The sequence below is a fragment of the Coregonus clupeaformis genome, chromosome 9 (genome assembly GCF_020615455.1).
Source record: "Coregonus clupeaformis isolate EN_2021a chromosome 9, ASM2061545v1, whole genome shotgun sequence".
Classification (NCBI taxonomy): Eukaryota; Metazoa; Chordata; class Actinopteri; order Salmoniformes; family Salmonidae; genus Coregonus; species Coregonus clupeaformis.
Genome location: NC_059200.1, coordinates 22,660,889 through 22,681,828, shown reverse-complemented (window position 1 = coordinate 22,681,828; position 20,940 = coordinate 22,660,889). Strand labels below are relative to the sequence as shown.

Here is a 20,940-nt window from a genome sequence, read left to right as displayed (position 1 = left end):
CCCCCGGGCTAATTCAACAGTTTTTGACTAACCTCGTCCCCAGACTAATTCAAAAGTTTTTAACTAACCTCGTCCCCAGGCTAATTCAATAGGTGTTAACTAACCTCGTCCCCGGACTAATTCAACATGTTTTGACCAACCACGTCCCCGGGCTAATCCAACAGATTTAGACTAACCTCGTCCCCGGGCTAATTCAACAGGTTTTGACTAACCTCTTCCCTGGGCTAATTCAACAGGTTTTGACTAACCTCGTCCCCAGACTAATTCAACAGTTTTTAACTAACCTCTTCCCCGGGCTAATTCAACAAGGTTTGACTAACCTCGTCCCCAGACTAATTAAACAGTTTTTAACTAACCTCGTCCCAAGACTAATTAAACAGTTTTTAACTAACCTCATCCCCAGACTAATTAAACAGTTTTTAACTAACCTCGTCCCAAGACTAATTCAACAGGTTTTGACTAACTTCGTCCCCGGGCAAATTCAACAAGGTTTGACTAACCTCGTCCCCAGACTAATTCAACAGTTTTTAACTAACCTCGTCCCCAGGCTAATTCAACAGGTTTTGACTAACCTCTTCCCTGGGCTAATTCAACAGTTTTTAACTAACCTCATCCCCAGACTAATTCAACAGGTTTTGACTAACCTCTTCCCTGGGCTAATTCAACAAGGTTTGACTAACCTCTTCCCCGGGCTAATTCAACAGGTTTTGACTAACCTCTTCCCCGGGCTAATTCAACAGGTTTTGACTAACCTCTTCCCTGGGCTAATTCAACAGGTTTTGACTAACCTCTTCCCCGGGCTAATTCAACAAGGTTTGACTAACATCTTCCCTGGGCTAATTCAACAAGGTTTGACTAACCTCTTCCCTGGGCTAATTCAACAAGGTTTGACTAACCTCTTCCCTGGGCTAATTCAACAAGGTTTGACTAACATCTTCCCTGGGCTAATTCAACAAGGTTTGACTAACCTCTTCCCTGGGCTAATTCAACAAGGTTTGACTAACCTCTTCCCTGGGCTAATTCAACAAGGTTTGACTAACCTCTTCCCTGGGCTAATTCAACAAGGTTTGACTAACCTCTTCCCCGGGCTAATTCAACAACGTTTGACTAACCTCTTCCCCGGGCTAATTCAACAAGGTTTGACTAACCTCTTCCCCGGGCTAATTCAACAAGGTTTGACCTAACCTCTTCCCCGGGCTAATTCAACAAGGTTTGACTAACCTCTTCCCCGGGCTAATTCAACAAGGTTTGACTAACCTCTTCCCCCGGGCTAATTCAACAAGGTTTGACTAACCTCTTCCCCGGGCTAATTCAACAAGGTTTGACTAACCTCTTCCCCGGGCTAATTCAACAAGGTTTGACTAACCTCTTCCCCGGGCTAATTCAACAAGGTTTGACTAACCTCTTCCCCGGGCTAATTCAACAAGGTTTGACTAACCTCTTCCCCGGGCTAATTCAACAAGGTTTGACTAACCTCTTCCCCGGGCTAATTCAACAAGGTTTGACTAACCTCTTCCCCAGGCTAATTCAACAAGGTTTGACTAACCTCTTCCCTGGGCTAATTCAACAATGTTTGACTAACCTCTTCCCTGGGCTAATTCAACAAGGTTTGACTAACCTCTTCCCTGGGCTAATTCAACAAGGTTTGACTAACCTCTTCCCTGGGCTAATTCAACAAGGTTTGACTAACCTCTTCCCCGGGCTAATTCAACAAGGTTTGACTAACCTCTTCCCCGGGCTAATTCAACAAGGTTTGACTAACCTCTTCCCTGGGCTAATTCAACAAGGTTTGACTAACCTCTTCCCTGGGCTAATTCAACAAGGTTTGACTAACCTCTTCCCCGGGCTAATTCAACAAGGTTTGACTAACCTCTTCCCCGGGCTAATTCAACAAGGTTTGACTAACCTCTTCCCTGGGCTAATTCAACAAGGTTTGACTAACCTCTTCCCCGGGCTAATTCAACAAGGTTTGACTAACCTCTTCCCTGGGCTAATTCAACAAGGTTTGACTAACCTCTTCCCCGGGCTAATTCAACAAGGTTTGACTAACCTCTTCCCTGGGCTAATTCAACAAGGTTTGACTAACCTCTTCCCCGGGCTAATTCAACAGGTTTTGACTAACCTCTTCCCCGGGCTAATTCAACAGGTTTTGACTAACCTCTTCCCCAGGCTAATTCAACAGGTTTTAACTAACCTCTTCCCCAGGCTAATTCAACAGGTTTTGACTAACCTCTTCCCTGGGCTAATTCAACAGGTTTTGACTAACCTCTTCCCCGGGCTAATTCAACAGATAGAGAGCCAGCTGGTGGATGACACTAGGTTTATTATAAAATAACAGTAGTGATTTAGCCTGTGTATTAGAGACTGATACTCAAACTAGTAGACATTTATTCTTTGGTCATTTGTAATCTTGACAAATACCCCACTTGAAATGAGGAGGGTAAAGAAAAAAAGCAGTGAGTCAGTAAAGGGAAAACCCAGAGTCCCTGTGAACCCCAAAGAATAGAGATTGCCTTGTTGTATTGAAAGCCTGAATGTATGACATCACAGAGAGGGCCGGGGTCAAAGTACATTCCCTTTGTCTAATTGTCTGCTTCCTGTCTCAGAGTGTAGGCTTTGGCTCTAACTCTAAAGTCAGGGGACGTTTATCGCTCTCTGAATCACACTACTAGCTTAATCATTATTCCTATGTAGCACGATTAAAGAAGGGGAGTTTTGGAATATTCCAGGAAACAGAGAACACAAATACCAAGATTTGAATACTTAATGGTAACAGTTCATCTTACACCAGCAATGAGAAGCACAACATAATAATGTGCTGCGTATTCTGTAGCCAGTGGAAGGCATGTTTCTCTTCTTTGTGGTTTAATGACTCCAAGCAGGTGAGGAACTTTGCCCACGTTCCATCCTGTCCGGCATACAGCTGATACCATGGGCTTTTATTCAGTCTTTACCAGGTTTAATATCACACCAACACACTGTGTCCTGGCCAAACAAAAATAGATTGGTTTGCAATAGAACATCATACAGGTATTCCCAGAACTCCAGATGTACTCCCATGAGTGGCCAATCAAACACAGCAAGACTTCACTGACACACTGTCACACCTCAGTGACCATATTTCAGCATGTCTGTGTCCACTCATTCTCAGTCTGAGTGGTGCTGTTATGTTGTCATACTGTACCTCACAGGATGTTGTAGTGAGTCCATCTGTGTGTCATCAGTCTAGGAACGCTGTGTGGTCTGTCCGTCCACACTGTGTAGTCTAGCAAGGTGGGGCTTTCCTCCATGATGTGTAATGTGTAATGGAGTGGGCTTGGCATTTATAAGGGTGTGAAATCTAGTAGGTGCGTGTGTGTGTGTGTGCGTGCATGCGTGTGCGTGTGTGCGTGCGTGCGTGCGTGTGTGTAAAAATATGTGTGGTAATACGTGTGGCTGGTTTCTGTGGAAGTTGGGTTTGACATCACATTGTGTAATCTAGTGGCCATGTGTGTCCTGACTGGCTGACTCACATGGTGATAATCCCCATGTTTACCCAGCTCCTGAGCCACCAGCAGCAGACGACAGGACTGGCACTTATTATGGCCCTTTCCTTCTCATGCAACAGAAAGAGACTGAAAACATGCTCATACAGATGTAGGATCTTAATTTGAGCCAGTTTGCTACAGCAGGAAAATAATCCTGCAGCAACAGGAAATGTGAATTATTATGTGGATTATATAATGGACATTTTCTATAGGGTTTATTGGGTTTCAAATCATAGGGTAAATCAAGTCTGACATTTTAAAGTAGAAATAACAAACTTTAGAAGCCTTTTTAAACCTCCAACACACTACAAGTTTGCATTTCAGGCTGTGCAGGAAAATTCTCAGCAACAAAAGAGTGATCAAATCTGCACTTTGCCTCCTCAGGGTTAAGGTGCTTATTGTACTTTCCACCCTAAAATGAACTGTTAATGATGACTTTGGTACAGGATGTGTTTACCTTCCACACCTGTAGAAAAGGAAAAACTCTGCTTACAGATTATGTTACTGTAATTGTCTTGTTGTCAATGTATGGTACTGTACCCAAATATTTCCTAACAATAGTATTAGCTACCATTAATGGTGTAATTTAGATCTACACCCCATTGTACAGTTGAAGTCGGAAGTTTACATACACTTAGGTTGGAGTCATTAAAACTAGTTTTTCAACCACTCCACAAATTTCTTGTTAACAAACTAAAGTTTTGGCAAGTCGGTGAGGACATCTACTATGTTCATGACACAAATAATTTGTCCAACAATTGTTTACAGACAGATTATTTCACTTATAATTCACTGTATCACAATTCCAGTGGGTAAGAAGTTTACGTACACAAAGTTGACTGTGCCTTTAAACAGCTTGGAAAATTCCAGAAAATGATGTCATGGCTTTAGAAGCTTCTGATAGGGTAATTGACATCATTTGAGTCAATTGGAGGTGTACCTGTGGATGTATTTCAAGGCCTACCTTCAAACTCAGTGCCTCTTTGCTTGACATCATGGGAAAATCAAAAGAAATCAGCCAAGACCTCAGAAAAAAAATTGTAGACCTCCACAAGTCTGGTTCATCCTTGCGAGAAATTTCCAAACGCCTGAAGGTACCACGTTCATCTGTACAAACAATAGTACGCAAGTATAAACACAATGGGACCACGCAGCCGTCATACCGCTCAGGAAGGAGACGCGTTCTGTCTCCTAGAGATGAACTTACCTTGGTGCGAAAAGTGCAAATCAATCCCAGAACAACAGCAAAGGACCTTGTGAAGATGCTGGAGGAAACGGGTACAAAAGTATCTATCTCCACAGTAAAACGAGTCTTATATTGACATAACCTGAAAGGCCGCTCAGCAAGGAAGAAGCCACTGCTCCAAAACCGCCATAAAAAAGCCAGACTATGGTTTGCAACTGCACATGGGGACAAAGATCGTACTTTTTGGAGAAATGTCCTCTGGTCTGATGAAACAAAAATTTAACTGTTTGGCCATAATGACCATCGTTATGTTTGGAGGAAAAAGGGGGTTGCTTGCAAGCCGAAGAACACCATCCCAACCGTGAAGCACGGGGGTGGCAGCATCATGCTGTGGGGGTGCTTTGCTGCAGGAGGGACTGGTGCACTTCACAAAATAGATGGCATCATGAGGAAGGAAAATTATGTGGATATATTGAAGCAACATCTCAAGACATCAGTCAGGAAGTTAAAGCTTGGTCGCAAATGGGTCTTCCAAATGGACAATGACCCCAAGCATACTTCCAAAGTTGTTGCAAAATGGCTTAAGGACAACAATGCCAAGGTATTGGAGTGGCCATCACAAAGCCCTGACCTCAATCCTATACAACATTTGTGGGCAGAACTGAAAAAGCGTGTGCGAGCAAGGAGGCCTACAAACCTGACTCAGTTACACCAGCTCTGTCAGGAGGAATGGGCCAAAATTCACCCAACTTATTGTGGGAAGCTTGTGGAAGGCTACCCGAAACGTTTGACCCAAGTTAAACAACTTAAAGTCAATGCTACCAAATACTAATTGAGGGAATGTAAACTTCTGACCCACTGGAAATGTGATGAAAGAAATAAAAGCTGAAATAAATCATTCTCTACTATTATTCTGACATTTCACATTCTTAAAATAAAGTGGTGATCCTAACTGACCTAAGACAGGGAATTTTTACTAGGATTAAATGTCAGGAATTGTGAAAAAACGGAGTTTAAATGTATTTGGCTAAGGTGTATGTAAACTTCCGACTTCAACTGTAAGTAATTTGTGTGTGTGTGTGTGTGTTTCCCCCCAGGTTGCTGGTTGGTTCTCCCTGGAGTGGATACAACCAGGACAGGAAAGGAGATGTCTACAAGTGTGAGATCAGAGGGGCCAGTTCAGGATGTCATAGACTCAACCTGCAGAGTATGACAGTTACAGCTATTCATTAGCCTGGTCTCAGATCTATTTGTGCTCTTGCCAACTCCATTTTTGTCTTTGTCAAACCAAACATGGAATTTGCTTTAAATTCCATAAGGAGTTGGCAAGAGAGCAGTAACAGACTAGCACCCAGGCTAACTATTCATACTCTCCCCTTTTGTATTTTCTATAAACTACTGTCATTCTTTTAGCAATCCTTATGTGAGTCCTATATTGTTAGCTTGTGTTTTACCACATCATTTCCTTGAAATCTTTTCGAATCCTGTCAAATCTGTCTGTAAGTCAGAATGATGGCCACAGTGGTTAGGATGGGATTTTGTTCAGAGTTGCAAGTTCTCATTGAACTCATTGTGCTCATTGTGTGTTTTAATGAATGTTGGTAAACCTCTGTAATTACACCATGATAATGTATTCAATAACACTTTACATTAAAGTGTTTTTCTTATTACAGCGTAATTATTCCTGTAATGTAAGTACAGTGTACTAACTGTTCTTCCTCTCCTGTTTCAGACTCAGTCAGCATATCAACAGTGAGGAACGTCAATGTCAACATGAGCCTGGGGCTGACCCTAACCCGTACAGCTACAGAAGATACATTTATGGTAAGCAGATTTCACATCACTACTTCTGAGTCTGTATAGCAGTAGAATTACCCTAACCCTAGATACCCTAACCCTAGATACCCTAACCCTAGATACTCTAACCCTAGTTACCCTAACCCTAGATACCCTAACCCTAGCTACTCTTAACAGATACCCACCCTACCCTAACCCTAGCTACCTAGATACCTAACCCTAGCTACCCCTAACCTAGCTACCCTAACCCTAGCTACCCTAACCCTAGATACTCTAACCCTAGCTACCCTAACCCTAGATACCCTAACCATAGCTACCCTAGATACTCTAACCCTAGATACCCTAACCCTAGCTACCCTAACCCTAGCTACCCTAGATACCCTAACCCTAGATACTCTAACCCTAGCTACCCTAACCCTAGATACTCTAACCCTAGCTACCCTAACCCTAGATACTCTAACCCTAGCTACCCTAACCCTAGCTACCCTAACCCTAGCTACCCTAGATACTCTAACCCTAGATACCCTAACCCTAGCTACCCTAACCCTAGCTACCCTAGATACTCTAACCCTAGATACCCTAACCCTAGCTACCCTAACCCTAGATACCCTAACCCTAGCTACCCTAACCCTAGCTACCCTAGATACTCTAACCCTAGATACCCTAACCCTAGCTACCCTAACCCTAGCTACCCTAGATACTCTAACCCTAGATACCCTAACCCTAGCTACCCTAACCCTAGCTACCCTAACCCTAGATACTCTAACCCTAGCTACCCTAACCCTAGATACTCTAACCCCAGCTACCCTAACTCTAGCTACCCTAACCCTAGCTACCCTAACCCTAGCTACCCTAACCCTAGCTACCCTAGATACTCTAACCTACCCTAACCCTAGCTACACTAACCCTAGCTACCCTAAACCTAGCTACCCTAACCCTAGCTACCCTAACCCTAGCTACCCTAGATACTCTAACCTACCTTAACCCTAGCTACCCTAACCCTAGCTACCCTAACCCTAGCTACCCTAACCCTAGCTACCCTAACCCTAGCTACCCTAACCCTAGCTACCCTAGATACTCTAACCTACCCTAACCCTAGATATTCTAACCCTAGCTACCCTAACACTAGATACCCTAGATACCCTAACCCTAGCTACCCTAACCCTAGATACCCTAACCCTAGATACCCTAACCCTAGCTACCCTAGCTACCCTAACCCTAGATACCCTAGATACCCTAACTACCCTAACCCTAGATACCCTAACCCTAGCACGCACTGTCACGGGAGATTGATTCATGGTAAGCAGCTTTTACCTATATCTGATTGTACAGCTGGAAAGCTCCAAGAAGATCCGTTTGGAATTGGCTGATAGCCTAAAGGTTGATTTGGATGTTTTACCTTGTATGTCATGCATCGTCTCGTCTTCTCCTGGTAGACATGTGGACCTCTGTGGGCTCAGAAATGTGGCAGTCAGTATTACTACCCAGGGATCTGTGCAGAAGTCGGCCCTCTCTTCAACCCCCTGTCTTCATTCTCACCTGCCCTTCAGAGTAAGAGTCCACAATCATTTTGACATACGTATTCTTAGAATACGAGTTCTCTATTGTTTTCACCTTTGATTAAAAGTATAAATTAAGTCCTACTGTATATCATATTTAACGCCCCTTTGTAATTGGAGTTATACATGGTTACCATACAGTACTGACATTAACCCAATTCTTCTCTTGTCTGTCCAGCTTGTGGGGGTCCCATGGATATTGCTATTGTCTTGGATGGCTCTAACAGTATATATCCCTGGCCACCAGTTGTGGCTTTCCTCAAGAAACTGTTGGAGAACTTGGATATTGGACCTGACAATACTCAGGTAAGTGGGATCACAGTTATCAGTGTACTGTATATTAATTGCCACCTGGGCTCAGGAAGAATGAAATGCCACGACTGCCATTTATAGGAATTGTCAAAGGCCGGATGCAATCGACAATGCAGCTTTTAAAGGCAATGTTCTCATTCACGGTAAACGCTGCATATTTCTTCTCAGTTGGAAATTGCCTTTAAAAGCTGCATTGTCGACAACCCACGGTCAGATTGAATCCTGGCCCAAGTAAATTATCTGTCCCTATCAGTTTGTTTGTTGACTTTATGTTTTTGCTTTCAGGTAAGTATTATACAGTACGCAGTTGATCCGTCTTTTGAATTCCATCTGAACTCCTACAAAACCAAAGACTCAATCATTGCGGCTGCAGCGAACATACTCCAGAAGTCAGGCTTGGAGACTAACACCTTCCGGGCCATTGAATTTTCCAGGTGCGTCTCAGTCTGCAACACTTTCCATGCCTGCAATGCCAACATTCTCAGGCCTTTCCTCTTGTTTTCTGTTAGTCAATGGAACCTTAAGTGACCGTGACCTGATGTATTCTAAATAAAGATATCCTGACTCTGTTGACTCAACATATTTATAAAAAAGACTTGAACAAAAGGATTAGAATCTCTATTTGCAAACTGAAATCCCCCCAAAGAGGGGGTTAGAATGGAACACTTGAATAGAATAGAATGGAATACAACACATAGAAGAATGGAATCCAATGGAATCCAACACAATAAAATGTGTTCAGAACAAGTGTTTTAGAAACTATTTCTTTACATGCTTTTTGCTATTGACTTGGGTTTGAGATGGATGCTACTATTTGACACCTGTTGAGTGTGTATCTCAGACAGCAGGCGTTCTTGCCTAGGAACGGTGGCCGACCTGGAGCCAGTAAGGTGATGGTGGTGGTGACGGATGGAGAGTCTCACGACAAGGACCTCAAAGACAACGTCATCGGGAAGTGTGAGCAGGACAAGATCACCCGGTTTGGTATTGCTGTAAGTTAATATCACACTCAATTAGTTGAACCTTTATTGATCTAGGTTTGTCTCGTTGACATAAAATCTCTTTATCAAAAGGCACATACGTATATACAGTGTTGAGTGTGAGGTATTAACATTTACTGTTTAAAACCTTTATAACATGATATTATTATGTTTTATTAATCGTCCCTTTCATTCTAACATGAATCGTTTTAAAATGTATTCTTTATTATGTTTCTAGGTCCTTGGGTATTACATAAGGAATGACATCGACACTAAAAACCTGATTGCTGAGATCAAGTCCATCGCCAGTACCCCGGCAGACAGGTACTTCTTTAATGTGTCAGCTGAGGAAGCTCTGCTTGAGATCGCTGGAACTCTGGGAGACAGAATCTTCAATATAGAGGGTACACTACTGTTTTTTAAAGTAATTTATTCTTCATTTTTGATAGAGGTCAAATTTGTATCCATAATGAAAAAATATCGACCTATATACATTCCAACAGTATGAATGGACCTTGAAGACATGTTACCTTTTAAGAAGGTAGCAGTCTTACTCTGTGTTGTCTTGGGAGACAGGTACTGGGAAAGGGGGTGATTTTCAGATGGAGATGTCCCAAGTGGGGTTCAGTGCCCACCAAACCAAGAAGCAGGTATGTTCAGGCTAAGGATACTATCACACAAACCTCCACATTTATTTCCAACCTGTAAGCCTCTATTCAGCATGTTTAAACAGGTAATTCTCTCCCACTTGTTCTAGAACATGATGATGCTGGGTGCAGTGGGGGCCTATGGCTGGAGTGGTACTGTGGTTCACTACACTGCTCAGAAATCAGACATCTTCCCCAAGACGACCTTTGAGAAAGTCCTAGAGGACAGAAACCACAGTTCACTATTAGGTGAGTTCGTTCTAAATGTCAATATTTGCTCCTTTACCTGCTATTTTATTATTTGTTTATCATACAGCACCGTGCCATTCTTTGGTCTCTTGCTTTTCCAACAATTTCTAACTCAATTTGAATGTTTATTGGAGTTCAAACTAAATATACAGTGGGGGAAAAAGTATTAACGGCCTTTTAACCAAAAGGAGGGGGGGCCTGTAATTTTCATCATAGGTACACATCAACTATGACAGACAAAATGAGAAAATAAAATACAGAAAATCACATTGTAGGATTTTTAATGAATTATTTGCAAATTATGGTGGAAAATAAGTATTTGGTCAATAACAAAAGTTTCTCAATACTTTGTTATATACCCTTTGTTGGCAATGACACAGGTCAAACGTTTTCTGTAAGTCTTCACAAGGTTTTCACACACTGTTGCTGGTATTTTGGCCCATTCCTCCATGCAAATCTCCTCTAGAGCAGTGATGTTTTGGGCCTGTCGCTGGGCAACACGGACTTTCAACTCCCTCCAAAGATTTTCTATGGGGTTGAGATCTGAGACTGGCTAGGCCACTCCAGGACCTTGAAATGCTTCTTACGAAGCCACTCCTTTGTTGCCCGGGCGGTGTGTTTGGGATCATTGTCTGCTGAAAGACCAGCCACGTTTCATCTTCAATGCCCTTGCTGATGGGCGGAGGTTTTCATTCAAAATCTCACGATACATGGCCCCATTCATTCTTTCCTTTACACGGATCAGTCGTCCTGGTCCCTTTGCAGAAAACAGCCCCAAAGCATGATGTTTCCCACCCCCATGCTTCACAGTAGGTATGGTGTTCTTTGGATGCAACTCAAGCATTCTTTGTCCTCCAAACACGACGAGTTGAGTTTTTACCAAAAAAGTTCTATTTTGGTTTCATCTGACCATATGACATTCTCCCAATCCTCTTCTGGATCATCCAAATGCACTCTAGCAAACTTCAGACGGGCCTGGACATGTACTGGCTTAAGCAGGGGACACGTCTGGCACTGCAGGATTTGAGTCCCCTGGCCGGCGTAGTGTGTTACTGATGGTAGACTTTGTTACTTTGGTCCCAGCTCTCTGCAGGTCATTCACTAGGTCCCCCCGTGTGGTTCTGGGATTTTTTGCTCACCGTTCTTGTGATCATTTTGACCCCACGGGGTGAGATCTTACGTGGAGCCCCAGATCAGGGGAGATTATCAGTGTTCTTTATGTCTTCCATTTTCTAATAATTGCTCCCACAGTTGATTTCTTCAAACCAAGCTGCTTACCTATTGCAGATTCAGTCTTCCCAGCCTGGTGCAGGTCTACAATTTTGTTTCTGGTGTCCTTTGACAGCTCTTTGGTCTTGGCCATAGTGGAGTTTGGAGTGTGACTGTTTGAGGTTGTGGACAGGTGTCTTTTCATACTGATAACAAGTTCAAACAGGTGCCATTAATACAGGTAACGAGTGGAGGACAGAGGACCTCTTAAAGAAGAAGTTACAGGTCTGTGAGAGCCAGAAATCTTGCTTGTCTGTAGGTTACCAAATACTTATTTTCCACCATAATTTGCAAATAAATTCTATAAAAATCCTACAATGTGATTTTCTGGATTTTTTTTTCTCAATTTGTCTGTCATAGTTGACGTGTACCTATGATGAAAATTACAGGCCTCTCATCTTTTTAAGTGGGAGAACTTGCACAATTGGTGACTGACTAAATACTTTTTTCCCCCACTGTATCTTGATTTACAGTGTGACTGGCAGTAAGACTACTAGCACTGGATATTGTTACAAATTAGTCCATAATGTTCTGTTTGGCTGTTCGGTTCAGGCTACTCCGTGACAACGCTGAATGATGGCAGCACGGAGTACTATGTGGCTGGCGCTCCTCGGTCCAACCACACTGGACAGGTCATAGTGTACACCATCAACAGCAAGGGACAACCCACCGTCATAGACTCCCAGAGAGGAGATCAGGTACGAGGGTTGGACTGCCTGACAGAGAAGAGCATGTACCTTTTTTTTGTGGTGGTAGATGTCATGGCTTTCTATGATCCACGTTCTCTTTATTATCTCTGTGTGATCTATCATCTCTGACTTGTTAATGTTGTTATCCTTTGTTTCTGCTCACTGGCTCTAAAGACACTGTGTGTTCTATGTGCTTTCTATTCTGTAGATAGGCTCCTACTATGGCAGTGTACTCTGTCCTTTGGACGTGGATAAAGATGGTGTGTCTGATCTACTGCTGGTCGGCGCTCCCATGTTCATGAATGAACAGAAGAAGGAGACTGGGAAGGTCTATCTCCTCTCTTTCACCAAGGTAAGCCACACATACTGCACTCTACTGTACTGTACTGTACTGCACTCTACTCTACTGTACTTCATTGTACTCTGCTGTACTGTACTGTATTGCACTCTACTGAACTGTACTCTACTGTACTGTACTCTACTGTACTCTACTGTACTGTAACCTACTGTAGTCCACTGTACTGTACTCTACTGTACTGTATTGTACTCTACTGTACTGTACTGTACTCTACGGTACTGTAACCTACAGCCCAAAGCCTTTCATCTCTTTTTTGAGGGCAGACCCACTACAGTACATTTCGTCTAATGGTTTCATTTTGGTCTACACACTGCATGTTCTGAGCACAGTGGTTCAGGACATTTTGAAAGACAGATCTTCCTAAGCACACTTACAGTATATTCAATATGAATTATTTTCCATCTGTGTTTCTAGGGCGTCCTAAGTGACCAGGGGTTCCTGAAGGGTCCATCCCCAGTGGACAACGCTCGTTTTGGGATGTCTATCTCAGCGGTGCCTGACCTCAACATGGATGGTTACAGTGATGTGGTGGTAGGAGCCCCACTGGAAGACAACAACAGGGGGGTCATTTATGTCTTCAACGGGGACAAGAAGAGGCTGAGGACACAGTGCTCTCAGGTAGCTACAGGACTCAACACTGTCCTCTGAATACAGACCTGCCAATGATGCAGATGGTGCTCAGTGCTAACACTCAATGCAACCTTAGCCTAACCATAAGCACTTGCTAGCATGTCTCAATATAGAATGCAAATATTGGAGGTTTTGTAATTCTGAGAATATGAGCGTTTCTCAGGCTGTTGGAATTCAGCCAACGTGAGCATTTGATGTGAGATCAAGTTGTGAGATCGTGTTTTATCCTGTTCATTTCAGAAAATCCTAGGCTCCAAGCTGGACCCTGCGTTGAAGTATTTTGGGCGGTCCCTAGACGCCAGTTCCGACCTAAACGATGACACCATCCCAGATGTATCAGTGGGGGCTTACGGGAAGGTGGTCCAGCTCTGGTGAGATTCGCTAGTTTCTTCTCTTTTCTTTGTTTTAACCCAGTTCCACCCCTCCTCTTCAGAGGTAAACTATATCATTTTGTTTCCCACAATTCCCACATGTCCCACTCGAGTTAAGTGTTTACTTGATATCAACAAACTGGCAGCTGTTCTTGGCAGCTGGCCAACTTATTTGGGGTTACAGTAACTCTAAACCAAACCAATGGAATTACAGCAGGTTGTGAGAGAAACATACAATGCTTGTCTCCTCAAGTTTTTGTTGACTGAGTGAGATGTGCTGTCTCATGGACAGCTTGGTCTTAACTGTGTAAAATAATTGAGTGTTGTTACCTCGTCCCACTCCATATGGAGAGCAGAGCAGAACAGAACAGCTAGCTGGATTATTATGCTGTCCATTCCCCACTTCTACATAGCTGCTGATGTCCATTATATCATTATTTAAAGATTGAATCAATCAGTCAGTCAACCAATTAACCAGTCAATTAATCAATAAATGAATTAATGAGTCAACCAATCAAAAGTTGACTCATACAGTAGTTAAGTGATGTCCTGTGAAGATGTAGTCATTCGTGCATACAAGAGCTAGCTAGATTGAGATTTGATTATTCCATTTACATTTTAGTCATTTAGCAGACGCTCTTATCCAGAGCGACTTACAGTTAGTGAGTGCATAAATTTTTCATACTGGCCCCCCGTGGGAATCGAACCCACAACCCTGGCGTTGCAAGTGCCATGCTCTACCAACTGAGCTACAGGAGGCCCTATGACTCAATGATTATGATTATGACGAGAATACTCAGTAGACTGTTCCTCTCCCAGGTCTCGAGGTCTGGCCGTGGTGACAGCGAGGGCGACCTTTAACCCTGACAAGGTCAGCATCCTGAGTAAGACGTGCAGGGTCAGTGGGAGGCTGGTGTCCTGCTTCAACACTTCTGTCTGTTTCAGCGCCACCTTCAGGCCCAAGATACCTGTGGGACCTGTGGGTAAGCCCTGCTTTCCTGTGTCAATCTGTCTCTCTCTCTTTCTCCTTCTCTTCCTCTCTCTCCCCCTTCCTCTCTCTCTCTCTCTTTCTCCTTCTCTTCCTCTCTCCCCCCTTCCTCTCTCTCTCTCTCTCGTCCTCTCTCTCTCTCTCTCTTTCCCCCTTCCTCTCTCTCTCTCTCTCCCTTCCCCTCTCCACACGGTCACTGTCATATCAGTGGTCACCTTCAGTATTACAGGGGCTTCTCACATCATAGTAATGGTCTTGGCGCCCTCTAATTGTGTCTTGTTGCCTCTGTTACGTCTCACCTCAGCTCTCAGGTACAACCTGACCCTGGATGCTGATCTCCAGTCGTCTCGCGTCACCTCCAGAGGTCAGTTCAGTAACTCAGAGAGAGTCCTGCAGAAAGAGATCAGGGTTTCCACCAGGGAGGTCTGTGACACCCTAGAGGTCTTTGTTCAGGTAAAGATAGAAAATATGAAATGGTTTGATGATGATTTGCTGAATGAAGTGTTTCTGGTTTTCCTCTTTTATCAGGCCTTGTTGAATTACTGTGTTCATTTTGAATGGAGGAATGATCCTTTCAACAAACACTTAAAGGGGCAATCCGCAGTTGAAACAATAACAAAGCATAACGACTCTCGAATTCATAGACAGAGCTATGGATGCAAGGACTGACCATCCATGATATCAAAATTATAGTTTTAACCATGTTTTGAGGCTATACAGTTTTGTTTACATTTACGTTGTTTACAAACATTGGAGTTATAAAAACAAATCAAGAGAGTTGCACACTCTACTTCTTCAGGGTGGAGGCACAGTGATGCCAAAACGTTGGTCGTTTCTTACCCAATCAATTACTGGGAGTTTAAACATAGCGACTCTCTTTATTTGTTTTTATAACTTCCAGTTTATTCTCCGTTAGTCAGCACCTCTACACTAAATAATGTTCTCTGGGTGTACGCCAGCTCATGCTTTTTATTAGACTACAAACATTGGAGTAAAACAAACTTATATTTATGGTTCTGATGGGGTACGACAGTTGAACTAAGCTCATGAGGCATTTATAAGCTATATTCTTCAAAAATCATTGGGTACATATCATTAATATATAAATCCCTTTAAAAATAAATAAATTGTTGTTTGAGGAACATTGCCAAGACTAATATTTACATGTATGTATGAAGATGTATGCACGCATGACTGTAAGTCGCTTTGGATAAAAGCGTCTGCTAAATGGCATATTATTTTTATTATTATTATAAGATGAAAAAGGATATAGAATACACTACATTGCTGTATTGTCATTTGGTTTACCTTATACAATTCCAATCATTTTACTAAGTTCTGATCCTGCAGAGAATGAGCTATGTACAGTATGTAGCTACAATCTAGTGCGATGTTTGTTGTGTTGTACATGTTCCCTGTCAAATGAAACAAATCAAATAAATCCTATTTTATTGTCTGACAGGAGGCCCCTGACTTTGTGAGCTCCATCGGTCTGCGTGTGGACATCACTCTGCAGCACCCAGACTCCAGTCCTGTTCTAGATGTGCTCCGTCCTACTGCATGGGAGTTCTTTGTGAGTTTCAGTTATATATGATAGAGTATATATTAAATGTTACTGTATATTGATGTTGCAGTTATTTAAGTGTCTATTGATGTTATTATCTGTGCTTTATGTGTTAGTGCGTCTCCTTTTTGATGTTATTAGGAATGAAAATCTTGTAATTTAACACTATAATTTTATATCATAGGGTCATGAGGAAAGTTGAACTGGGACGTGGACATGAAGCTAGGGTTGAGGCTAGAGTTTGGGCTAGGGCTAGGGTTAGGGTTGAACTGGGATGTGGACCTGAAGCTAGGGTTAGGGTTGTGGTTGAGGCTAGGGTTAGGGTTGAACTGGGATGTGGACATGAAGCTAGGGTTAGGGTTAGGGTTGTGGTTGAGGATAGGGTTACGGTTGAACCGAGATGTGGACATGAAGCTAGGGTTGAGGCTAGAGTTTGGGCTAGGGCTAGGGTTAGGGTTGTGGTTGAGGATAGGGTTACGGTTGAACCGAGATGTGGACATTAAGCTAGGGTTAGGGTTGTGGTTGAGGGTTAGGGTTGAACTGGGATGTGGACATGAAGCTAGGGTTAGGGTTGTGGTTGTGGTTGAGGCTAGGGTTTAGGGTTGAACCAGGATGTGGACCTGAAGCTAGGGTTAGGGTTGTGGTTGAGGCTAGGGTTAGGGTTAGGGTTGTACCGGGACATGGACCTGAAGCTAGGGTTAGGGTTGTGGTTGAGGATAGGGTTAGAGTTGAACCGGGACGTGGAACCGGGATAGGGCACCTCCACATCTGAATTCTCAATTCAACCCCTAAACAATGTCATGTGAACTCTTAAAACAGATCCCATTCTCCAAAGACTGTGGCTCTGACGAGCTGTGTGAGAGTGACCTGCTCTTGAACGTCAAGAAAGGAGAGATGATTCCCAGGTGAGATCTGACACACTCTCAACCTAGCATAGTAAATCCATATTGAACACGGCGCTCAATGGTGCAGGCTACCCTCAACCTAAATCAAGTAAATTAAAATGGCCTTTATTGGCATGGGGGAAACATATGTTTACATTGCCAAAGCATGTGAAACACAACAAACAAAATTGAAATAAACAATCAGAAATTAACACTCTCCCTATAAGATCTCATGATAACACACACTGTATACATATTTTCTGTGGTATTTTTGACTTTATGTTTTGTTTTACCCCATATGTAACACTGTGTTGCTGTTTTTATCGCACTGCTTTGCTTTATCTTGGCCAGGTCGCAGTTGTAAATGAGAACTTGTTCTCAACTGGCTTACCTGGTTAAATAAAGGTGAAATAAATAAATAAATAAAGTATTCCCAAATGTTTTTCTGTGGGACCAGACAAATAAGTCATTTTCTGTTCTGCTGGTCTGGTTTAGTTGGGAATACACTTCCTCTATCAAGCCTTGCTGGTTAAAGAAAATACATTCAGCTTGTTACATAAGTTGATAAACAGAGTCCATGATTCAAACACACCACAATGTAGCAACATTGCGCTGAACTTTTAAAATAAATTTCCCTGTCATGATAGCATTTACAGTAAACACTACGGATGTCAGCTCAAACATAATTACCTTTAACAGTTAAGTGCAGTGCGATTTGTTGAAATCATTATTATACACACAGTACAGACAGACAGACAGTACAGTACAGACAGCACCTCGTAGAGTGAGTGGCAAGGTTGTAAACCTCGGCCAGTCAGAGGGGTAGCATGACATATTTTATTTTCACTGCTCCAGTTAATTGTGCCACCATATGTGACCTGACCCATGAGATGTGTTACAGTTAAAGGATTCCCCATCATAATGTAGTATCTTCATTCTACAGCACTGGAACAGTCCCACCCCATCATAATGTAGTATCTTCATTCTACAGCACTGGAACAGTCCCACCCCATCATAATGTAGTATCTTCATTCTACAGCACTGGAACAGTCCCACCCCATCATAATGTAGTATCTTCATTCTACAGCACTAGAACAGTCCCACCCCATCATAATGTAGTATCTTCATTCTACAGCACTGGAACAGTCCCACTCCATCATAATGTAGTATCTTCATTCTACAGCACTAGAACAGTCCCACCCCATCATAATGTAGTATCTTCATTCTACAGCACTGGAACAGTCCCACCCCATCATAATGTAGTATCTTCATTCTACAGCACTGGAACAGTCCCACCCCATCATAATGTAGTATCTTCATTCTACAGCACTGGAACAGTCCCACCCCATCATAATGTAGTATCTTCATTCTACAGCACTGGAACAGTCCCACCCCATCATAATGTAGTATCTTCATTCTACAGCACTGGAACAGTCCCACCCCATCATAATGTAGTATCTTCATTCTACAGCACTGGAACAGTCCCACCCCATCATAATGTAGTATCTTCATTCTACAGCACTGGAACAGTCCCACCCCATCATAATGTAGTATCTTCATTCTACAGCACTAGAACAGTCCCACCCCATCATAATGTAGTATCTTCATTCTACAGCACTGGAACAGTCCCACCCCATCATAATGTAGTATCTTCATTCTACAGCACTAGAACAGTCCCACCCCATCATAATGTAGTATCTTCATTCTACAGCACTAGAACAGTCCCACCCCATCATAATGTAGTATCTTCATTCTACAGCACTGGAACAGTCCCACCCCATCATAATGTAGTATCTTCATTCTACAGCACTGGAACAGTCCCACCCCATCATAATGTAGTATCTTCATTCTACAGCACTGGAACAGTCCCACCCCATCATAATGTAGTATCTTCATTCTACAGCACTGGAACAGTCCCACTCACATACTGCAGGTATATTTTAACATTCATTCTTACAACCTCTGTATTGTTTTGAGTAAAATGAGTGTTGTGTTTTGCAGTTCGTCTAAGATGTTGGTCAGCTTTAAGAACAAGAGGCTGTCCTTCACTGTGTCTGTGACCAACAAGAAGGAGAATGCGTACAACACCCGAGTCATGGCCACATACTCAAAAAACCTCTTCTACGCCTCCATCACTCCTCCAGTATGCATCAGCCACTTTGCTTTTTAGGATGACACCCACTATAGGATGACTATTTGGATATTTATCAGTAAACATTCCCTAACATTGTGTGATTCATTTCAGAGTGATGGAACAGAGGTGAAGTGCAGCTCCACCAAAGAGTTCCGTAGCCTCTCATGCCAGGTGGGGTACCCAGCTTTAAGGCAGAACCAAGAGGTAAGGGCTGACGACAAACATAACAATTACGGGCGTGTGTGTAGGTCTCTCTCTCTGTCAGCCAGGGTTGTCGTTTTCTAAACAATACACATCTGTTCCCTGCAGGTGACATTCGTAATCAACTTTGACTTCAACCTGAATCAACTGCAGACCGAAGCCGATGTGAGCTTTGAAGCTCTAAGGTAGGATCACACAGAACTTGCTTGTTTGTTGATCATATAGTAATCTCTCTTAGGCCTATGTATCTTCTGTTACATGATTGATTGATTGATTGATTGATTGATTGCATGTGCTTATTACAGTGACAGCAAAGAGGTGAACCCCTCAGACAACCAAGCCTCTATCTCCATCCCTGTCCACTATGATTCAGAGATCGCTCTCTCCAGGGAAGCAAATCTAAATTTCTACGTGGTTGACATGGATAATGAGGTGAAGACCACAGTGAATACTTTCAATGACATCGGCCCTGAGTTAAAATTCTCTCTGAAGGTGAGAAATCATGCACACACAGGTACACAGTCATTCTGTGTCAGTCAGTCTGTGGTAAAATAGTTCCCCTTGTGGTAGAAATGGTAAGACAAGTGTGATGCATCAATTATATGTGTTTTCTCTTCTGTTCAGGTTTCTACAGGGAATTTCCCAGTGAATATTGCCTACCTCACAGTCTCACTGCCCAGCGCTACAGCAGGAGGGAACCCATTACTGTATGTGACAGGAGTCAACACTGCACCTGTGAGTAAAAATAATCAGTCAACCTGTCTCTAAATAACTAGCCACGGCCCAGGTTTGCTGGTTCAAATCCCAGGTTTGATGGAGAGAATCTGGCAAGAAGGACCTTTCTGATGGACTTAGTTCTATTTGAAACAGATTGACTGTTGTCCTCTTGCTGTTCCGCAGGCTGGAGATGTTAGCTGTGAAGTAACCAGCCTCGTCAATCCTCTGAAGATCAGTGAGAAGCCTTACACACCATCCTTCTCCAAGGAGAACCTCATGGGCACAGAGGAGCTGGTGTGTGTGTGTGTGTGTGTGTGTGTGTGTGTGTGTGTGTGTGTGTGTGTGTGTGTGTGTGTGTGTGTGTGTGTCATTTTTGTATTTCAGAGAGACAACTTTTACATCTAATGATCTCCTCTGAATGCATATCTGACAAAGATAGATTCACAGTTTTACATCTAATGATCTCTGAATGCATATCTGGGTCATTCCTACGATATGGTGCCTTTTGTAACTCATAACCTTTGACAAAAACAGTATACGTATATAAAAAAAAAAGCATACTAATCAGAAAAAATACATATTGAAAAACATATTGGTCAAGCTCAGGCACTTATTTATTTTTTCAGGTGCTTTTTCCAACCTGTTAGGTGCGTAATCCTAACAGTGTGAACATTTGGAGCCCAAATTCATATCAAATCAAAATCAAATGTTATTGGTCACATACACATATTTAGCAGATGTTATTGCGGGTTTAGCTAAATGCTTCTGTTCCTAGCTCCAACAGTGCAGTAGTATCTAACAATTCACAACAATACACACAAATCTAAAAGTAAAAGAATGGAATTAAGAAATATAAAAATAATAGGATGAGCAATGTT

General features: G+C 42.7%; 1 protein-coding gene across 1 annotated transcript in view; it reads left to right on the top strand.

Moving 5' to 3' along the window:
• The window catches only part of LOC121573483 (integrin alpha-2-like), a 33,947-nt gene that overhangs the window by 7,817 nt on the left and 5,190 nt on the right, over positions 1 to 20,940 (top strand). Inside the window, exons 3-25 of the mRNA XM_041885519.2 lie at positions 5,811 to 5,920; positions 6,446 to 6,537; positions 7,947 to 8,061; positions 8,248 to 8,375; positions 8,667 to 8,815; positions 9,223 to 9,373; positions 9,600 to 9,765; positions 9,938 to 10,011; positions 10,119 to 10,257; positions 12,079 to 12,224; positions 12,424 to 12,567; positions 12,988 to 13,191; positions 13,444 to 13,574; positions 14,394 to 14,557; positions 14,867 to 15,015; positions 16,025 to 16,135; positions 16,946 to 17,031; positions 19,012 to 19,153; positions 19,256 to 19,348; positions 19,454 to 19,530; positions 19,651 to 19,837; positions 19,970 to 20,080; positions 20,246 to 20,356. Coding sequence (XP_041741453.1) covers positions 5,811 to 5,920; positions 6,446 to 6,537; positions 7,947 to 8,061; positions 8,248 to 8,375; positions 8,667 to 8,815; positions 9,223 to 9,373; positions 9,600 to 9,765; positions 9,938 to 10,011; positions 10,119 to 10,257; positions 12,079 to 12,224; positions 12,424 to 12,567; positions 12,988 to 13,191; positions 13,444 to 13,574; positions 14,394 to 14,557; positions 14,867 to 15,015; positions 16,025 to 16,135; positions 16,946 to 17,031; positions 19,012 to 19,153; positions 19,256 to 19,348; positions 19,454 to 19,530; positions 19,651 to 19,837; positions 19,970 to 20,080; positions 20,246 to 20,356 — 2,980 coding nt within the window. The remainder of the gene's footprint in view (positions 1 to 5,810; positions 5,921 to 6,445; positions 6,538 to 7,946; positions 8,062 to 8,247; positions 8,376 to 8,666; positions 8,816 to 9,222; positions 9,374 to 9,599; positions 9,766 to 9,937; positions 10,012 to 10,118; positions 10,258 to 12,078; positions 12,225 to 12,423; positions 12,568 to 12,987; positions 13,192 to 13,443; positions 13,575 to 14,393; positions 14,558 to 14,866; positions 15,016 to 16,024; positions 16,136 to 16,945; positions 17,032 to 19,011; positions 19,154 to 19,255; positions 19,349 to 19,453; positions 19,531 to 19,650; positions 19,838 to 19,969; positions 20,081 to 20,245; positions 20,357 to 20,940) is intronic.